Below are 14992 nucleotides of genomic sequence, written 5' to 3' on the forward strand. Positions count from 1 at the left end.
CCCACTTTTCTCTGGATGCAGAATGGTAGATATAGCCCACCGACCTGTTGCTTCTCTCAGCTGAAGGCAGCAGAGACATGGGAAGATCACCTCCCACTATTTAGCTGTGGGAACATTCAGAAAGCAATGCAAAATATCTGTGACTGCTCAGAGTTAGAAAGAGCGATAATGAACCAAAGATGGGAGTGTGAAGATGGGCAAATAAACTAATATGATGAAACCATCATGAAGACAATTGAAGATTAAAGGAAAGGAAGAACTCCACTGAGAAAGGAGGATGAAATGAAAAAATGCTGAGGAGCAGAAGACAGCTCAACTCCAAATGTAATCTAAAAGATGATCTGTCGAGCTCAACATGTTCCCTTAAGATATAGACAGTTTCTTGGTCTGCCATTCCTATAGGATAGCTGTAAGAAAGGCAACCCTTTTCTGTTTAAAATCGAGAATGGTTAATTCACGCTCTTTCTGACATCCTCTAAAGCCCCCAAACTTTGAGCTGTGTGCTCTCTCACTTTTTTTCATCCTGCTCACTTAATTTCTACGGTTTCTGGGTAACTTATTTTACATTACCCAGCACTCTATCTCACCCCACATACTGTATCAAAGATTAGGATCGGGGAAAAAAAAAGCCCTATGCAAACACCAGTCCCACTTTCCCTACTAGATCCTTTCAAAATGCTCTCTCTTTTAAGAAGGCACCATAAAACTTACCTAAAATTAATCTTCTTTTCAAATTACTACTGGTTATAAAATAAATACAACAGAGGTGTGTGACAGGAACAGTACCTGTTTTTCAGTTTGTTTCCATCAAGTTCAATGGGGAAAGGGACTGTTACAGTCCACCTGGCAGAGCATAGCCATAACTGATGTCCTCAACATTAACGTGAGAGAGTAATAAGAGACGGTAGTTTGGGTCTTTTTAATTTTGCAGTTTTCTCTACATATAAATGTAAAGTATAATTCTGCCATAATAACAAATTAGAATTGTGCTTGATTTACCTGTGTATAAACAGGACTACACTTTCTGCTAGAAATTACAGCAAATTTTCTCTCATCTGAACACATTTGTGTACCTGTGTCCACCTCCTCAATTGTAGAATCACTTCCCTGGGCAGCCTGTTCCAATGTTTGATAACCCTTTTGGTGAAGAAATTTTCCCTAATGTCCAATCTAAACCTCCTCTGGTGCAACTTGAGGCCATTTTCTCTTGTTCTATTGCTTGTTACCTGGGAGAAGAGACCGACCCCCACCTCCCTACACCCTCCTTTCAGGTAGTTGTAGAGAGCGATAAGGTCTCCCCTCAGCCGCCTTTTCTCCAGGCTGAACAACCCCAGCTCCCTCAGCCGCTCCTCGTAAGACTTGTTCTCCAGACCCCTCACCAGCTTCGTTGCCCTTCTCTGGATCCACTCCAGCACCTCAATGCCTTCCCTGTTGTGGGGGGCCCAAACCCATTCCTTACGGCTGAACTCTGGAAAAAAATAGCACGTCATCCTGCACAGTTTCAACAGGGAATTGTGATGTGAATCCTGCAGTATCAGAGGAAAAAAAAAAACCAAACAAACCAAAAAGCAAACAAACCAAAACCAAACCACCAAAGAAACTGCACTTTTATATAAAGTCAACCTAAAACGCCCATTGTGTCTTTTACCCGCAAGGCTTTACAGACGGGACCGTGCTTTCCAGCCACGGCCGACACTCTCGGCGAACCCCGCGGGCGGCCGCTGTGTCCGCGGCCGTCGCCTCACCGCCGGCAGGCCCGGGCGGCTGCTCCCCGCGGAAAGCACCGCAGCCTCTCCCAGGGCAAAGCCGGGCAGCAGCCCCCGCCCGCCCCGGGAAGGGATTTCGGGGCATTTCACTCATGGGCCGGCCCTCCTCGCCTCACGGTGCGAAAGGCCGTTGGGGCTTCACCTCAGCCGCCGCGGCCCGAACGCGCCGCCGAGGGGGTGGGGAGCGGCGCCGCCGGGCCGGGCCCCTCAGCGCTCCACCGGGCGCGGCTGTGGCGGGCGGTCGCGGCCGCCGCTCCTCCCCTCTCCCCGCGGCGCAGGGCGGGTGGCGGCGCCGTGTACCTGTGCCGGAGGAGGAGGAGCCGCAGCCGGGGAGCCGGAGGGACAAAGTTAACTGGAAAGTTTACGAGGGACCGTGGGTGGGAAGAGAAAGGCGGAGAGGCGAGGGGGAAGTCGCTCCCGCCCCGCTGGCCGCAGCCGGAGGCTCCTCGAGGAGAAGGAGGAGGAGGCAGCAGCCGTCGGGACCCGGCGAGAAGCGGTAGCCACCAACTCTCCGCTCCCTTCCCCGCTGGGCGCCCTCTCACAAGGCGCTTGGAGGCCTGCTGAGGTGACCGGCTGCCGGGAGGGGGACACGGCCGTCCTCCCGCCCGGGAGAAGCGGGCTGCGAGGACCGGGGGGGAGCCGCGCTCAGGGGAGCTCCCGCGAGGGCGCGGGGCTGCTGGCGGCTCCCGGAGGCTCCTTCGCCGCCCGCGCGGGGGGTCGCATCCCACCCTCATCGCCGGCACCCCCTGCTCTTACCCTCCCTGCGCCCTCCATGGCGCTGAGCAAAGGGCTGCGGCTGCTCTGGAAGCAGGAGCCGGGGCCGAGCGCCCTGCTGGAGGCGCGCAGCCGCCAGGACTGCCTGTTGCTGGAGGCCGGTACCGTGGCGGCGCTCAGTAAGTGCCCCGCGACGGGTCGGGCTGGGCCGGGCCGGCGGGTTCCCGCGCGGTGCCTGTGGTGGGAGGCTGTGGCGTGGGGGGGTGGCGTGTCTGTGGGTACATGCCTAGTGCCCCTGTGGTGTCAATGGAGGGGTGCCGGGGAGCGGTGGCAGCAGCCGATCCCCAGGAGGTTGGGGGAACTTCCCCCTGCGGCGGGGAGAGCGCAGACCTAGGCCCGGCGGGACACCGACCTTAAGAGTCCCCTCACGTTACACCCCGGCCTCCGTCATGGCCCCACAGGCCTGCCCACCTGCAACCGGTTTGGGGTGACCCCCGGTGCCCTGCCGGGCCTGGAGGGTCGACCAGCATCTCCTCCTCCCTGTGCGACCGCAGGCCCGATCCACCTCTGACCGGCTCTTTCTCTGCTCGGGATGGCTTCAGCCTCCTCGCCGGCAGCCGGGGTGGGAGAAGCAGGAGAGGCCCCCTGCCTGCCCAGTGGCTATGGCGTCTGGGCACAGGCCACCTTAACTGTGCGAGACTTATACTCTACAGCCTTGTATGGGCTTTACTGACTGCACAGGAGGGTCCAGCTAAAGGGATGGGGCCCGGTGCTTCTTCAAGAAGTTTCCATTCAGGTACATCAAGATACTTAGTTCACAGGAGAGATTGTTTTGGGTGGCTGACTTGAGACTCATGTGCCATAAGGAAACCTGGCTTCTTGCTGTTGTTCTGTACCTGCCCTTGTGGTTTGCACTGTATGTGGTTGCTTGAGTGCCTGGCTCTTACTGGAGGAGCTCCAGTCTCACCTGGGGCAGTGGAAGTCGTAACGTGCTCAGGGTTGTCTCATCTTGTGTTTTGATACTTGCCACCCATGAGTTAATGCAATGCTAATGTTAAGGCAGAAAAATGAGGTGACTGAGAATGTAAGGCACAAAAAGTAATGCAGGGGAATGTGTTGTGCTTGTGCCGTGTTCTTAAATTGTTTTGCATGTAATACTTACCTGTTCCAGCAATCATGCCACTGTTCGCAGTGTTGAAGAAGTCCATATTCAAGTAGCTCAAAGGAAAAGGGGAAGACTTAAACTGTGAACTCTTTGTAGTAAGAACTGTATGTGTGTTGTGGTTTGTACAATGTCAGTCACAATATCAGCTCAGGATCCAGGCCCACTGGTCTGAATTTCCCATGGTGTGGGGTGGCAAGACATCCAGACTGAAAAGCTTAGATATTGGGAATTTTATGAATGAAGAAAGCCAAAAAGGTCATCAGGTAGTAGCTGATTTTCACAAGAATAGTTCTGGTAGTGGAAAAATTTTGACCTGTCGTGATAAAGATCTGTTATTGCCGCACTGTGGTTTTTTTAATAAATTTTATTGGAATTTTATATTGTGTAATACTTCAAGGATTCAGTTTCTTGTTAAATTTGTTGGTAATAGTGGACATGAATATGTCACATTTTTCTAGGTTTTTTTTTTTTTGTGTGTGCCAGTTTTCTCTGAACTGACAAAGTGAAAATGTCAGTTTTCAATGAACTGACAAAGTGGAAAGTCTGGTAGTACTGAGCAGTGTTTTACTCACTCCCTGACTCAAAAACCTGTTTACATTAAAGCTCTCCATTGATATCAATGGGTTTGGGTCTGTATTTCATTATTCTGATACAAATCTAAAGCAGCTCCGCTGCCTAAAACCAATATGCATGAATAAAATCAAGAGACCAGTATTCATATAGCTGACCCCAAGCCATTTGTATGACCTGTAGCTGGAAAGATATTTGCCATCTCGCCAGTTAATGGAATCATCAACTTACTTACAATAGATTTTTCTCCCCTAGTGTTGCTATCTCCCATTTGAATTGCTATAGCTAAAAATGATCGGAGAATTTGTATAGTCTCTCTAAAAACGTGTGTTAGAACAATTTTTAAGTAGTGATCTGTATAGGGGCTAGTATAAAAGCCTGTTTGCGGTGGCTTTTCAAAGTCCAATGTTACCTCTTGAGATAACTGTAATCATGCATGCCTTGGCATCCAGCCCACGCCATGTTAATAACTTTGTCATTTTGTTTCATTTGGTTTCTCTTTTACTGCCTGGGTTGGTTCCTGCACTGTAGGAAAAGCTAGTTTATCCAGTTGAGCCTGGTTAGATCATCTCTTCTGTTTATGCAGCTAAGGACCAGAAAAGGAGGTAAAAGGAGCGGTAGGTATTGTGATGGTAAATTTACAAGAATTGTGAAGAGGAAGGTACACAGCCAGGGTGGTGACAGAAACAACATTAATTCTGTTTTGTTTGACTGGCGCTTAGGTTGTTAACTAACCATAGAACACTTCAGTGGAAGGTTAACAAACTTTGTATACATGTGGTTTCAGATATACTAACCCTAGGATTGTGTTAATTTTGGCTTCTGTGTCTAATTTTCTGTTTCTAAAATAACATTTTTTAAAATTGCATACCTGTGGTGAGGAGGAATTATGCAACTGTGCCTTATGCAAACTTCCATGCTAACTAGAAGCAGATAAGTATACCTGGAGCACTTAAGTTGTACAACAGTTTATGCAGTTTTGCAATAGCAGCCTCGTGTCAATAGAACTGTAGAAAGGAATAGTCATGGATGGACACCGAAGGCCTGAGAGCAAATTTTAGTCATTGTTCATGATTCTTTTTCCATAGTTACCAAGTGTCTTTACTCTTGAACAGGCATGACATCTGCACTTTTTTGAAAGTTCGGTTGCTTCCATAATACTTTTGTACTAGAAGAAACTTAAATGTTGAATTTAACCTATTTCAAGCGGCAGAAGGGAGTGAGAATCATCCTAGGGGAAGAGGCGTTTCAAAAAAGAAATCTAAAAAACCACGCACTTATATAAGTGCAGTGTCTACACAGGCCATAAACCGCTGGCAAACTCATAATTAAAATAAACCCTTTCACATATGTAAACCAAAAATTTGATACTGTCTTGTGACTGGGTGACTATATTTTTTCCTCTCTCAGTATGTTATAAAACCATGATGACAATTTTAGTTGCAAATTGGTTATATTTCAGAATTTCCTTATTGCAATATTTTTAACCTGAAAAATGTTTGCACATTTGATATCAGTAGTGTGAAAGTATTATGGAGATCTGCAATTGTCTGAGATGTCAGCAATTTATAAAATGAGAACACTTGGGGCTGTAATGGAAACCTAACCTAAGAAACTTTTTGAAAAATCAAGAAATCAAAGATCACAGTGGGAAAACGTAACTACATAAACCCAAACCCCTTTACTTAATCCATATAGCAATGTAATATCAACGTAAATGTTTTCTGTTCTGTCGTAAATTAAATAATATTTTTGATATTTTGATAAAGGAAGTTTTTCTTCCTTTTCTCATGATGTCACTGTAGGGTGGAGGGTAAAACTCACTGTTTTGAATTTAAAAGCACATTTTGCAAGAGGCTTTTTTTGCCACTGGCAACCCTGAAGCTTCAGTCATCTCCAGAAGGATGGGTGACAGCCTGAAACAATTCTTCCAGGAATTTTTCGAAATAGAACATCAATAAATAGATTCTATGGAAGAAACTTAGAGTCATGAAGGGTGAAGAAAAATTGTCATTGATTTAGAAGTTTTTACTTCTACAAGAGGAAGTGCAGATACAAATGCTATTCCTACTTTTAATACACATTACAGTTTTTAATGCTTTATAGATCAAGTGAATTGCACAAGACAGTTCTGAATTGCTGTCAAGGCAGTCACTGAATTAAACTAAGATTATAGTGCTGAAAATGTAGTTATTTAACTTTATTATAGCAGGTAATCTCAGTGAAATGATGTCAACAGGAGTGCTCTGCTATTGAAATGCAGCATAAAAATATGTTTTTGCAAGGGTGGAGCCAAAGGGTGCACAGATATTTTTTTTTTTGTAAGCACTTTGATTCTGCAATCGCTTTTAATGAGGGATGTTACAACACCTGAACACCTGTTACAGTGGATCCCAAGTGACCATGGTCTTTTGAAAATACTGACATTCAAAGCTGATAACAGTGCATAGTTTTGCAAATAGGGATGAAGTTTTTCCTCCAGACTTTCACCCACAGATATGGGAATTAAGCCTTTACTAGAGACAAACTTACCTAGAGTTAAGGAGTGTGTAGACTCCGCAGAGCAGCTCCATGCCTTCTCTGTGTCTGCAGTTGCAGGTACATGTGTGGTTCTCTGACGCGGCTGAGTGCAATCAGGGTATAGCCTTGCTGGGGGAGGGATGCAAAACCAGGAAGTGGCAATTATTTACCTGCATATTTTTTTTCCTTTTGTACAGAATGCAGTTTCTGTGCTCTACATACGTTCGCTGTCTACAATTATCTTTAGTTTTGTACTTAGGTGGATAAATGTGCCACTGAGTGGTGTATGGAAATCAAACACCAATATTTCTGTAAACATATTGTGTGTGTATTTCTAAGCACTATACATTATGGAAAACAATGAGCCCTACAGCATGACTCTTTTTTACTCTTATGCCAGAATATTTATATAGCTAATTTCTCAATTTTATCTGTATTCCTAAAACTTCTTGTTTAAATTTAAAATCATTATGCTGACAATGGGCTCTTGCAAACTATGGTTTCTCAGACTGAAATTCACTGCTGTAGGTTACAGGAACAAGCGTGTGTTAAAGTTCCTTCTCTGTTGTTGAAATGCAAATTGGGTACAGAGAAGAGGGAAGATGTATTGGTATAAATGTAGAGTACAAGACTTATTTTCTATGCTAGGAAGCTGGTAGTGGTTGTGAGGTCTGAATTCTGCTTGGTGGTTTATGTCTGTAGTGACTAAAAGTTTCTATGTTAATATATGTAATATATGACAGGAACCACATAAAGCTAATGGTCAAGCTCGAGAGCAATGACTTAGGGATTTCCCTTGTGTCTTCATGTTCTTGATGGCCTGCAGTCCACAGGGCTGGCGAGTAGAAACCTGGTGGTGTTATGAGTCCATTCTTCTTCCGTTGTGAATGAATATATTCATATATACACATGCAAGTATGAAAACATAATCCCTCACTAGAAGCAGAATGTTCTCAATCTAATATAGAATGTTCTCCATCTAATATAGAATGTTCTCAACCTAATATAGAAAGATAGTGAACTGATCTTTCCAAAATATCACTTTGCTGGTTTGTTTGTTGTATTTTCAACCAGAAATTTCGCTTTCTAGAAAACTGGTAAATACATTGTTTAATGTTTTGAATATTCAGGCTCTCTTAACAGTAACCCTGATCACAGACTTCTTCCCAACTCTGTATTACTTAACCTATATGGTATCTCAGATTACAGTCTGATTTGCATAATGCCAGTGTAGCTCAGATTGAATGTGAACAGGAAGATTTTAGTGATGAAAGATAATGAAAATAAATGAAAATACAACAAAGTGCCTTAGGTCTGTCTGAGGATGACAGAAAACAGAATTTGGAGGCAAGTTAATTATCTAACCTCATATAATGCCAGACATTGCATATATTTCTAGGTAAGATGCTGAAGGTAGTGCGTGTATTTTTTTTCTCACGTGTTCTGGTTTGATTTTTTTTTTTTGGTGTATGAAATTTCTGTTAGATTATAGATTTGCTCTTTTGGGGGAAAATTTACACCGCTTTCCACAAAACGCTAAACGACACAAATAAAGGAAACAAGTTACTGAGACCCCATCACACCAAACCTATGTTTCTAAAAGTACTTAGAAATGCTTCAGAATATATACGTATAGCGGTACCTACAGCTGAGCAGGCGCATATTTCCAGAATCAGGCTTAGGAATCAGAGGAGAGAGCCAGGATCTGTAATCTGGTCCCAGACTCTTTTCTTCAAGAGCTGTTTCTTCAGTTTTAAGTTGGAGGTATTACTGTGTCTGTCCTTAATGTGGACTTGGAACTATGGTACCTTTCCGCCTCTTACTGCAGTCACTGACCTTTCTGGGCATCCTATGTTTGAGAGCTGCGCTGGTTCCTGCTGAAGTCTGGGGGATCAGCCCTAAGGAAGGGCTGAATAAAGGAAACTCTGTATGTCTGGCTGGTTCCTGCTAGCAGTTAAATTGAAATTGCAGCTTTTACAAGGAGGAAGTCACACTTGGATAGGCTAAGTGGTATATGTAGTTGTATTTCTTTTCATGGTGGTTTTCTTTGGCTCTGAAATATTTTACGTGTGGAAAAACGTCACTTTTGGTTGAGCTTATTGTATCTTGATTTCATTGAATTATTGTGTGCCTCTTGTTTTGCAAGGGTTAAAATTTTGAGCTAACATGCCAACCTTATATATAATTTACATCAGGAGCTTTTACATAATTGATATTAAGAAAAGTGCTTGAGGAATGCAGACAGTGTGCAGGTCTGTAAAGCTTTTATGAACACAACACAGTTGGGGTAATTATTGCAGAAGGGTGGATACTCAATTATATGCTTAAGTGGAAGGAAAGATTACTAAAAAAATATTAATGGGAAGCCTTAGTGGAGTTGGTAATTACTACGTACACTGTTTAGTTACCTATAGTTATTACTAAGTAGTAAACAAATGCACTATGTATTTGTAAACTTGACTTGTCCTCTAGGTAGAAAACTTATTTTCATGAGTTTCATTAACTTTTGTGGCAGTATTGTGCATTAATGATATGTGTATGTATGTGTCTCAAGCTGTCTGGCTTGAAAAAGGAAGGATTTTACATGTGAACAGAGTACAGTTAAAGATCCAGTCCTTGTCCTAGGTTTTCAAGCAGACCATGCTCGCTGCCTCTGCATTTCAGACTTCTTATGAAAGCCGTTGCAGAATAAAAACCCAGACTTTGAAACATTTAACACAGAAACATGGAAATCATTTTCATGTTACGGATTAGAAAAGTGCTATATGTCTTTGGACACATCTAGCTGTCTAATGTTGTTGCTAAAACAGTATTTTCAATGTTGTTGAAACTTGTCAGATATGGTTTATATTTTCCCTGTTCATCAACAATCCTTTAGAGTTTTGTAGTAATTTTTCCCTTCAACTCTCTTCTTTGTCCAGCAAAGGCAGAAGCACATCACTTAGTTTTGTTCTCTGTCTAGTCACTCTCTCCCTAATTCTGGCTCTTGTGTCCTAGCACTGTTTGCAAATACTCTAGGAAATGTTTCAGACCAGTTTTTGATGGCAGTTATTTGAGATTTCAGTAGGCAATTTTTAAGATTTACAAAGATTTATTTTTATTAAAAAGATAGGAACTTGGCTCAAGCCCTCTCCAATAATGTCCCTTTAAAGTCACACTTTGGTCATCCTTTCTGTGTATTGCATTTTATAATGGTTGTTGGGGATTCCTCCTCCTTATCCCTCACTCCCTGAAAAAAAAAAAAAAAAAAAAAATTGGCTGGGGTGCGTCAGAATCCAGCTAGGACCTCCCAGTGCTGAGGGATGATGCCTGTATCCTTGCTTGCACGTTGGCAGGGCATGGAGTGAGACAGTGCCGGGGAGGTTGGAGGCTGTGGGGGATGAAGGAGTCGCCCCCCCAGTCACGAGGGCCCTTATGGAGGGGGTGCAGCGTGCAGGAGCTGCCACCTGAGGCCCTGCCCTGGCCCGCGCTGAATGCCACTGGTGACAGTGCATCTCAGGATTTTGTGCAACACCAAGGAATATTAATGGGACAGGAATCTTCAAGTTCCATCACTATCTATAACAAATTTGGTCTGTATGCACTAAAATATTTTGGCCTCTCCATTTGCATGACCCACAGGCTTAGCTGTGCCTGTTCAGCATGTTCCTTCCCTCTCAGACAATCCCCAGGTGAAGTCTTACAGCACGTTGTTTGTTTAGAGTGTGCACAGAAGTGTGAAGGAAAGATCCCTTTGTTGCTTTTTTGGTTTCTGAGTCTAAATGGCTTCAGGGAGTAAGATGAACCCTAAGGTAAATAACAGAATCTGCCATGTGGTAGAAGTTATCAGTGAGTTGTTAGCCACCCAAAAAGAATGGCAACACAGCCCAGAGTCCTCCTGGAGCTTTGTGCTGGGAGCCTGCTCCTCCCGTGTAGGGAGCTCTGCTGGTACTGATGCCCTGACTGATGGTGCTGCGTGGGCGAATCTTCTGTCAAGTGGCCTGCCCAGAACGATGGGGTATTTCTGTAGCGCTGCTGGCAAAACACAACTATTTTTCTGTGTGTTTGGAAAAGTCCTGTGCCAGGAGATGATGCACATGTGATGCTGCTGGCTTGACTTGGGAAACTTCAGTGGCTTCTGTACGTGCCAGCGTCAGGCGCTTCTTGCTGTTAGTGTCATGAGTTGTGTGTTGCTTATTTCCACATTGGAATTCCATTCTTTTGGATCATGCTCTTACCAGACGCTTTAACAGCCACTGTTCCAACCCATAATTCTGCTTTGAAGAGTATCACCTTGCTTTCAAGGTGTTTAAAATGCTTTCAGGTTGTTCCTAGCCTGCAAGTTTACAAGCTCCTGCATCAGTCTGAGATCTGAATTTCGTGCTGTTTCTGTCATTCTCTGTTTCTTCCTAAAGGTGGAATATCTGGAGCAAGAATTTGATTTATGGTTTTTCCTTTTATTTTAAAGGGAACAAAGATAAGCTTTTAAGGCAGAGAACAAATGTATGGAAGAAGTCAGCATGTCAGTATGTTGTTGCTGCTCTTTTCTACTTAGTGAAGATGCCTGTGGAAAGTGAAACATCAATTTTTTAACCTCTTTTTAATAGATAAGGAAGGCTTGACATGGAGTCTTTTGAAAAAATGGAATGTTACAGTTGTCTCGGTTTGGGCCAACTGGCCACTGACTATCAAACTATTTTTGCTGAAGTTTTTTTTTTTTTGAAGTGCCAGAGAACTGAGCTTCCAGAGTCTCAGCTCTTAAGAGGTGCAGTTGCTGAATATTTAAATTGCTACTCTCCAGAGGTTTACATTACCCAATAAAAATCCCTTTATCCTCCTTCTGTTGCTTGTGTTTTGTTTCACTGGTGTGTGTGTGGTATCAACATTTTACTAGTTTCTCCTGATTCACTCAGTGTTTCTGAAAGCAGAATAGATAAGTTGTGAAAATTCTGATAGCAAAAATAAAATTAAGAAAAAATTTAAAAGTCTTCCTTATTTGTCATGGGTGCAAAAATTGGGACAAACGTTTTTTGATTTCCTTTGGGGGTTGCCTCTGCTAAGGAATTTTGCGAGTGAGATTCCTTTCACTTCAAAATATCAGTGATATATGGGATATTTATTTGTTTTGCATGCTTCTCACTGAGCTACTTGCCTCTTGAAGTTTGTAAAGAGAAGTCTGTTTCTTTCTTTTCTGTTCTATCATCCGTTGCAGGCAGTTCAGTTTGTCCTTTATATGCCCAGATGTTTCAGATTTTTTTAACTGCTGAAGTTTATTAGGAGCATATATTTGCTAACCTTGAAAAGTACCATGTTGCTGTTTATCAGTGGTTCAAGAAGTAAACGGACATTTGGGGGTCACAGCTGGTTTTCCTCATTCATGAGGCTAACCTTACCCCACATTGAGAAATATATACAAAACACAGACTTACTCATTCAGGAAGTACTTTGGTTTTACTTGAAAGTAGCCAGTGACAAGTTTGGGCCATGTTCTGGCTTAGTATCTAAATGTTCGGTTTGCACCCGTTGAATTCAGTTGTTGCAGAAATACACAAATCTAACATCAGCATCTGGTGCTTTATTTGTTTATTTTTAATCAGCTAATTCTTACTTCACTAAAATAAGTTGATGTTGTATCTACATCAAATTATGTTATCTTGCATTAAAAAAAATCTAGTTCTGTATCAAATTAGACTGTAAGACTCTGGAAACAGAAATAATCTCTTTTTGCACATCAATAAAAGATATATTATATTTTAGCTTATGGCCAGACAAATAGTTATTTTTGCTCTTATTCTAGAATGGTGTAAAGTTTACATGTGCCTGTATATTCATTACTTATTCTGAAACTCATGTGGCACAGTACCATGTTGTTTGGAAAGGTGCTGAGTGCCCTTCTTTCTTCCAGGGTGGTATGTGGAGAGGCTATGCATTTCTGTCCCCTCACTTTTTAATCACTGTGTTCTTACAGCATTTTAACCCTAACTATATATTGTAGTTTTGTTTACTGAGCAAAATCAACCGGGAAGCATTGGTGTAGGCAATAGCAATCTAAAAATTTTGTGAAGACTGGAGAAGTAAGGTTTGTTGCCTTTCGTTTTGTTTCTCAGCTCCAGAAGAAAAGGATGCAATCAAAGGACAATATGAAAAACTCATGGATGCTTATGGCTGCTTAGGAGAGCTTCAGCTTAAATGTGGTAAGTGACCATCTGTATGACTGAGACTATAAAATGCCAAGACAACGCTAAAAGACAACAAGTGGCTGAAGTTGTCCAGTTCCTTAACTTGTGAAAGCTAATTGCACCTCGTTATGTACAGTCTGGAAAAGATTCTTTTCTATGCTGTGCCAAAAGCATATCTCTAAATGATAGTCTAAGAATTTTGGATTTTTTCTCACTTTTGTTTTGTCTAACATTCTTTGCTGCCTGCAGATAATTGCTGTTTTTTTTCCTCTACCACATTTGTCCAAAGCAAGATAAGATTTCTTACGTTTTTTTTTTGAGGGATCATATTTAAACACTGATTAATCATGGTAATCTGAGACTGCAATAATACAGATTGCCAGTCCTTGCTATAATGCTCAATTGCCTCTAATTGGCTAATTTACATGGATAAGGATTTGCAAAAGCCTTTTACTTCAGCTAGTATAGTAAGGAGTGTTTATCGTTATTGCTGTAAATTTCTGTACAGTTTGGGACTCTTGATTTAGCAAAGGACTTGCTATTACACTGTCTGCAGGAATATTAATGGAAATAGCATGTTTTAGGAAGAGAACCGCAGTCATTAATTTAAAGGTAATGGTATCTTACACAGCAGACGTCAAATTCACTGATGAAAAAGATGCATTAAAACAAGAAGCACTATATGCCTTTTTCCCATGGTCTTCTTACAGTAAGCCTTAATTATGACTTCAACGAATGACAAGACTGTTTTCCATATAACTCGATGCTTGGTCAAGGAATCTGCCGAAGGCAGTGGTGGTGTGAGCAATGGTGTCTTTAGACTAGTAGGTGTAAGTGTATCTTTTTATAGCCTGCTTACCATTTTATAGCTGGAGTAATATGAGTTGAGATTGATATGAAAAGGTGACTACAATCTGAAAGATTTCTGTGTCATAATTTAAAACAGTAGGCCTATGTAGTCTTTAAAAATGAATGCGGGCTTTTTGTTTGGTTTTTTTTTTTTTTTCCTGTGGAGTTAGTTAGGCGTTTCTATGGAGATTAATATCAATTTGTTAATGTAATTAAAAATGGAGGGGTTGTGATTAGTTTTTGTTGGCACTTGAACCTGTTTTTCTTCATAGGAGTCTAATGAATCTTGTTGTAATAGTAAAGGAATGTAGCTATTGAATTCAAGCTCTTCAAGCTACAGATGAGGGTAGTTTCTTGTATGTGATGGGAGTTAAATATATCCGGTTTTAGTCTTCATATTAAAAGGTGAATGATTTCTAATGGGGTGAGAAATGTTCTCCGCCTTATTTTTTCTCTTTTATCGTTTTATTTCTGTGTTTCCCATGTCCTTAATTTCTTTTGGAACAACACATGCTTAACTTCAGTGTCCTTAAAGTGCGAGGTTTTTCCTCTCTGAGCTTTGTCACTGCACTTCTGTCTTGTTCTAGCATTAAATTACAAGTCCTTGCACAGGACTTAATTTGTAAGGGATTGTTAAAAAAGTTATTGTTAATTGGATAAAAAAGTCAACTACCGGATGCAAACTTCTAATTGTGATTGAATGAAAAGTCAGGAGGGTCAGGGTGTAATGGTAAGCAAAGGTAAGCAAACATTTCCTGTGGCTGAGCATGTTTAAAAAAGCAAAGATGATTGTGTGTCTGCTGTCTCACTATTCCAGAGGTAGCCCATGTTTTTCTCATAGTCTCAGTCAGATCTTCCATCTTACAAGTAAGTTCCACCCCTTTAGCTGTTCCTTACATAAAAGATTATCTCTAGAAAGGAATGCAATGTAACTTTTTTCTTTTTTTCTTTTTTTTTAATATAATGTATTCTAGCAGCTGCAAGCAAGGGCATAATTGCCCTGCTCTTCACTGAGCATCAGTGATCACATAGACTAAAAATACAGGAGTATCAGTATTTTTTTCGTACTACTGGAAACCTGCAGACCATAAGTACTAAATTAACTGAAAATATTTGTGAAAGTGCATTCCACTGGGATATTAAAAGAGCATATTTGTAGAGCAGAAGGGGAGACTTTTTTCAAGACATGAAAGATGCCTCTGAGCACTTTAATTAATCCGTAAATATTGCTACTTAGGAATCCAAATAAA

General features: G+C 41.9%; 1 protein-coding gene across 3 annotated transcripts in view; it reads left to right on the plus strand.

Moving 5' to 3' along the window:
- Nucleotides 1-14992, plus strand: part of SYNJ2 (synaptojanin 2) — a 74034-nt gene that overhangs the window by 3350 nt on the left and 55692 nt on the right. Inside the window, exons 1-2 of one of the 3 annotated variants that reach the window (XM_054194512.1) lie at nucleotides 2033-2659; nucleotides 12822-12908. In XM_054194512.1, the coding sequence (XP_054050487.1) occupies nucleotides 2539-2659; nucleotides 12822-12908 (208 nt within the window). In that variant the 5' untranslated portion in view covers nucleotides 2033-2538. Of the gene's footprint in view, nucleotides 1-2032; nucleotides 2660-12821; nucleotides 12909-14992 lie in introns of those variants that run through there. The other 2 variants (XM_054194514.1, XM_054194513.1) reach the window with 2 other exon arrangements.

This window comes from Rissa tridactyla, chromosome 3, assembly GCF_028500815.1.
Source record: "Rissa tridactyla isolate bRisTri1 chromosome 3, bRisTri1.patW.cur.20221130, whole genome shotgun sequence".
Classification (NCBI taxonomy): domain Eukaryota; kingdom Metazoa; phylum Chordata; class Aves; order Charadriiformes; family Laridae; genus Rissa; species Rissa tridactyla.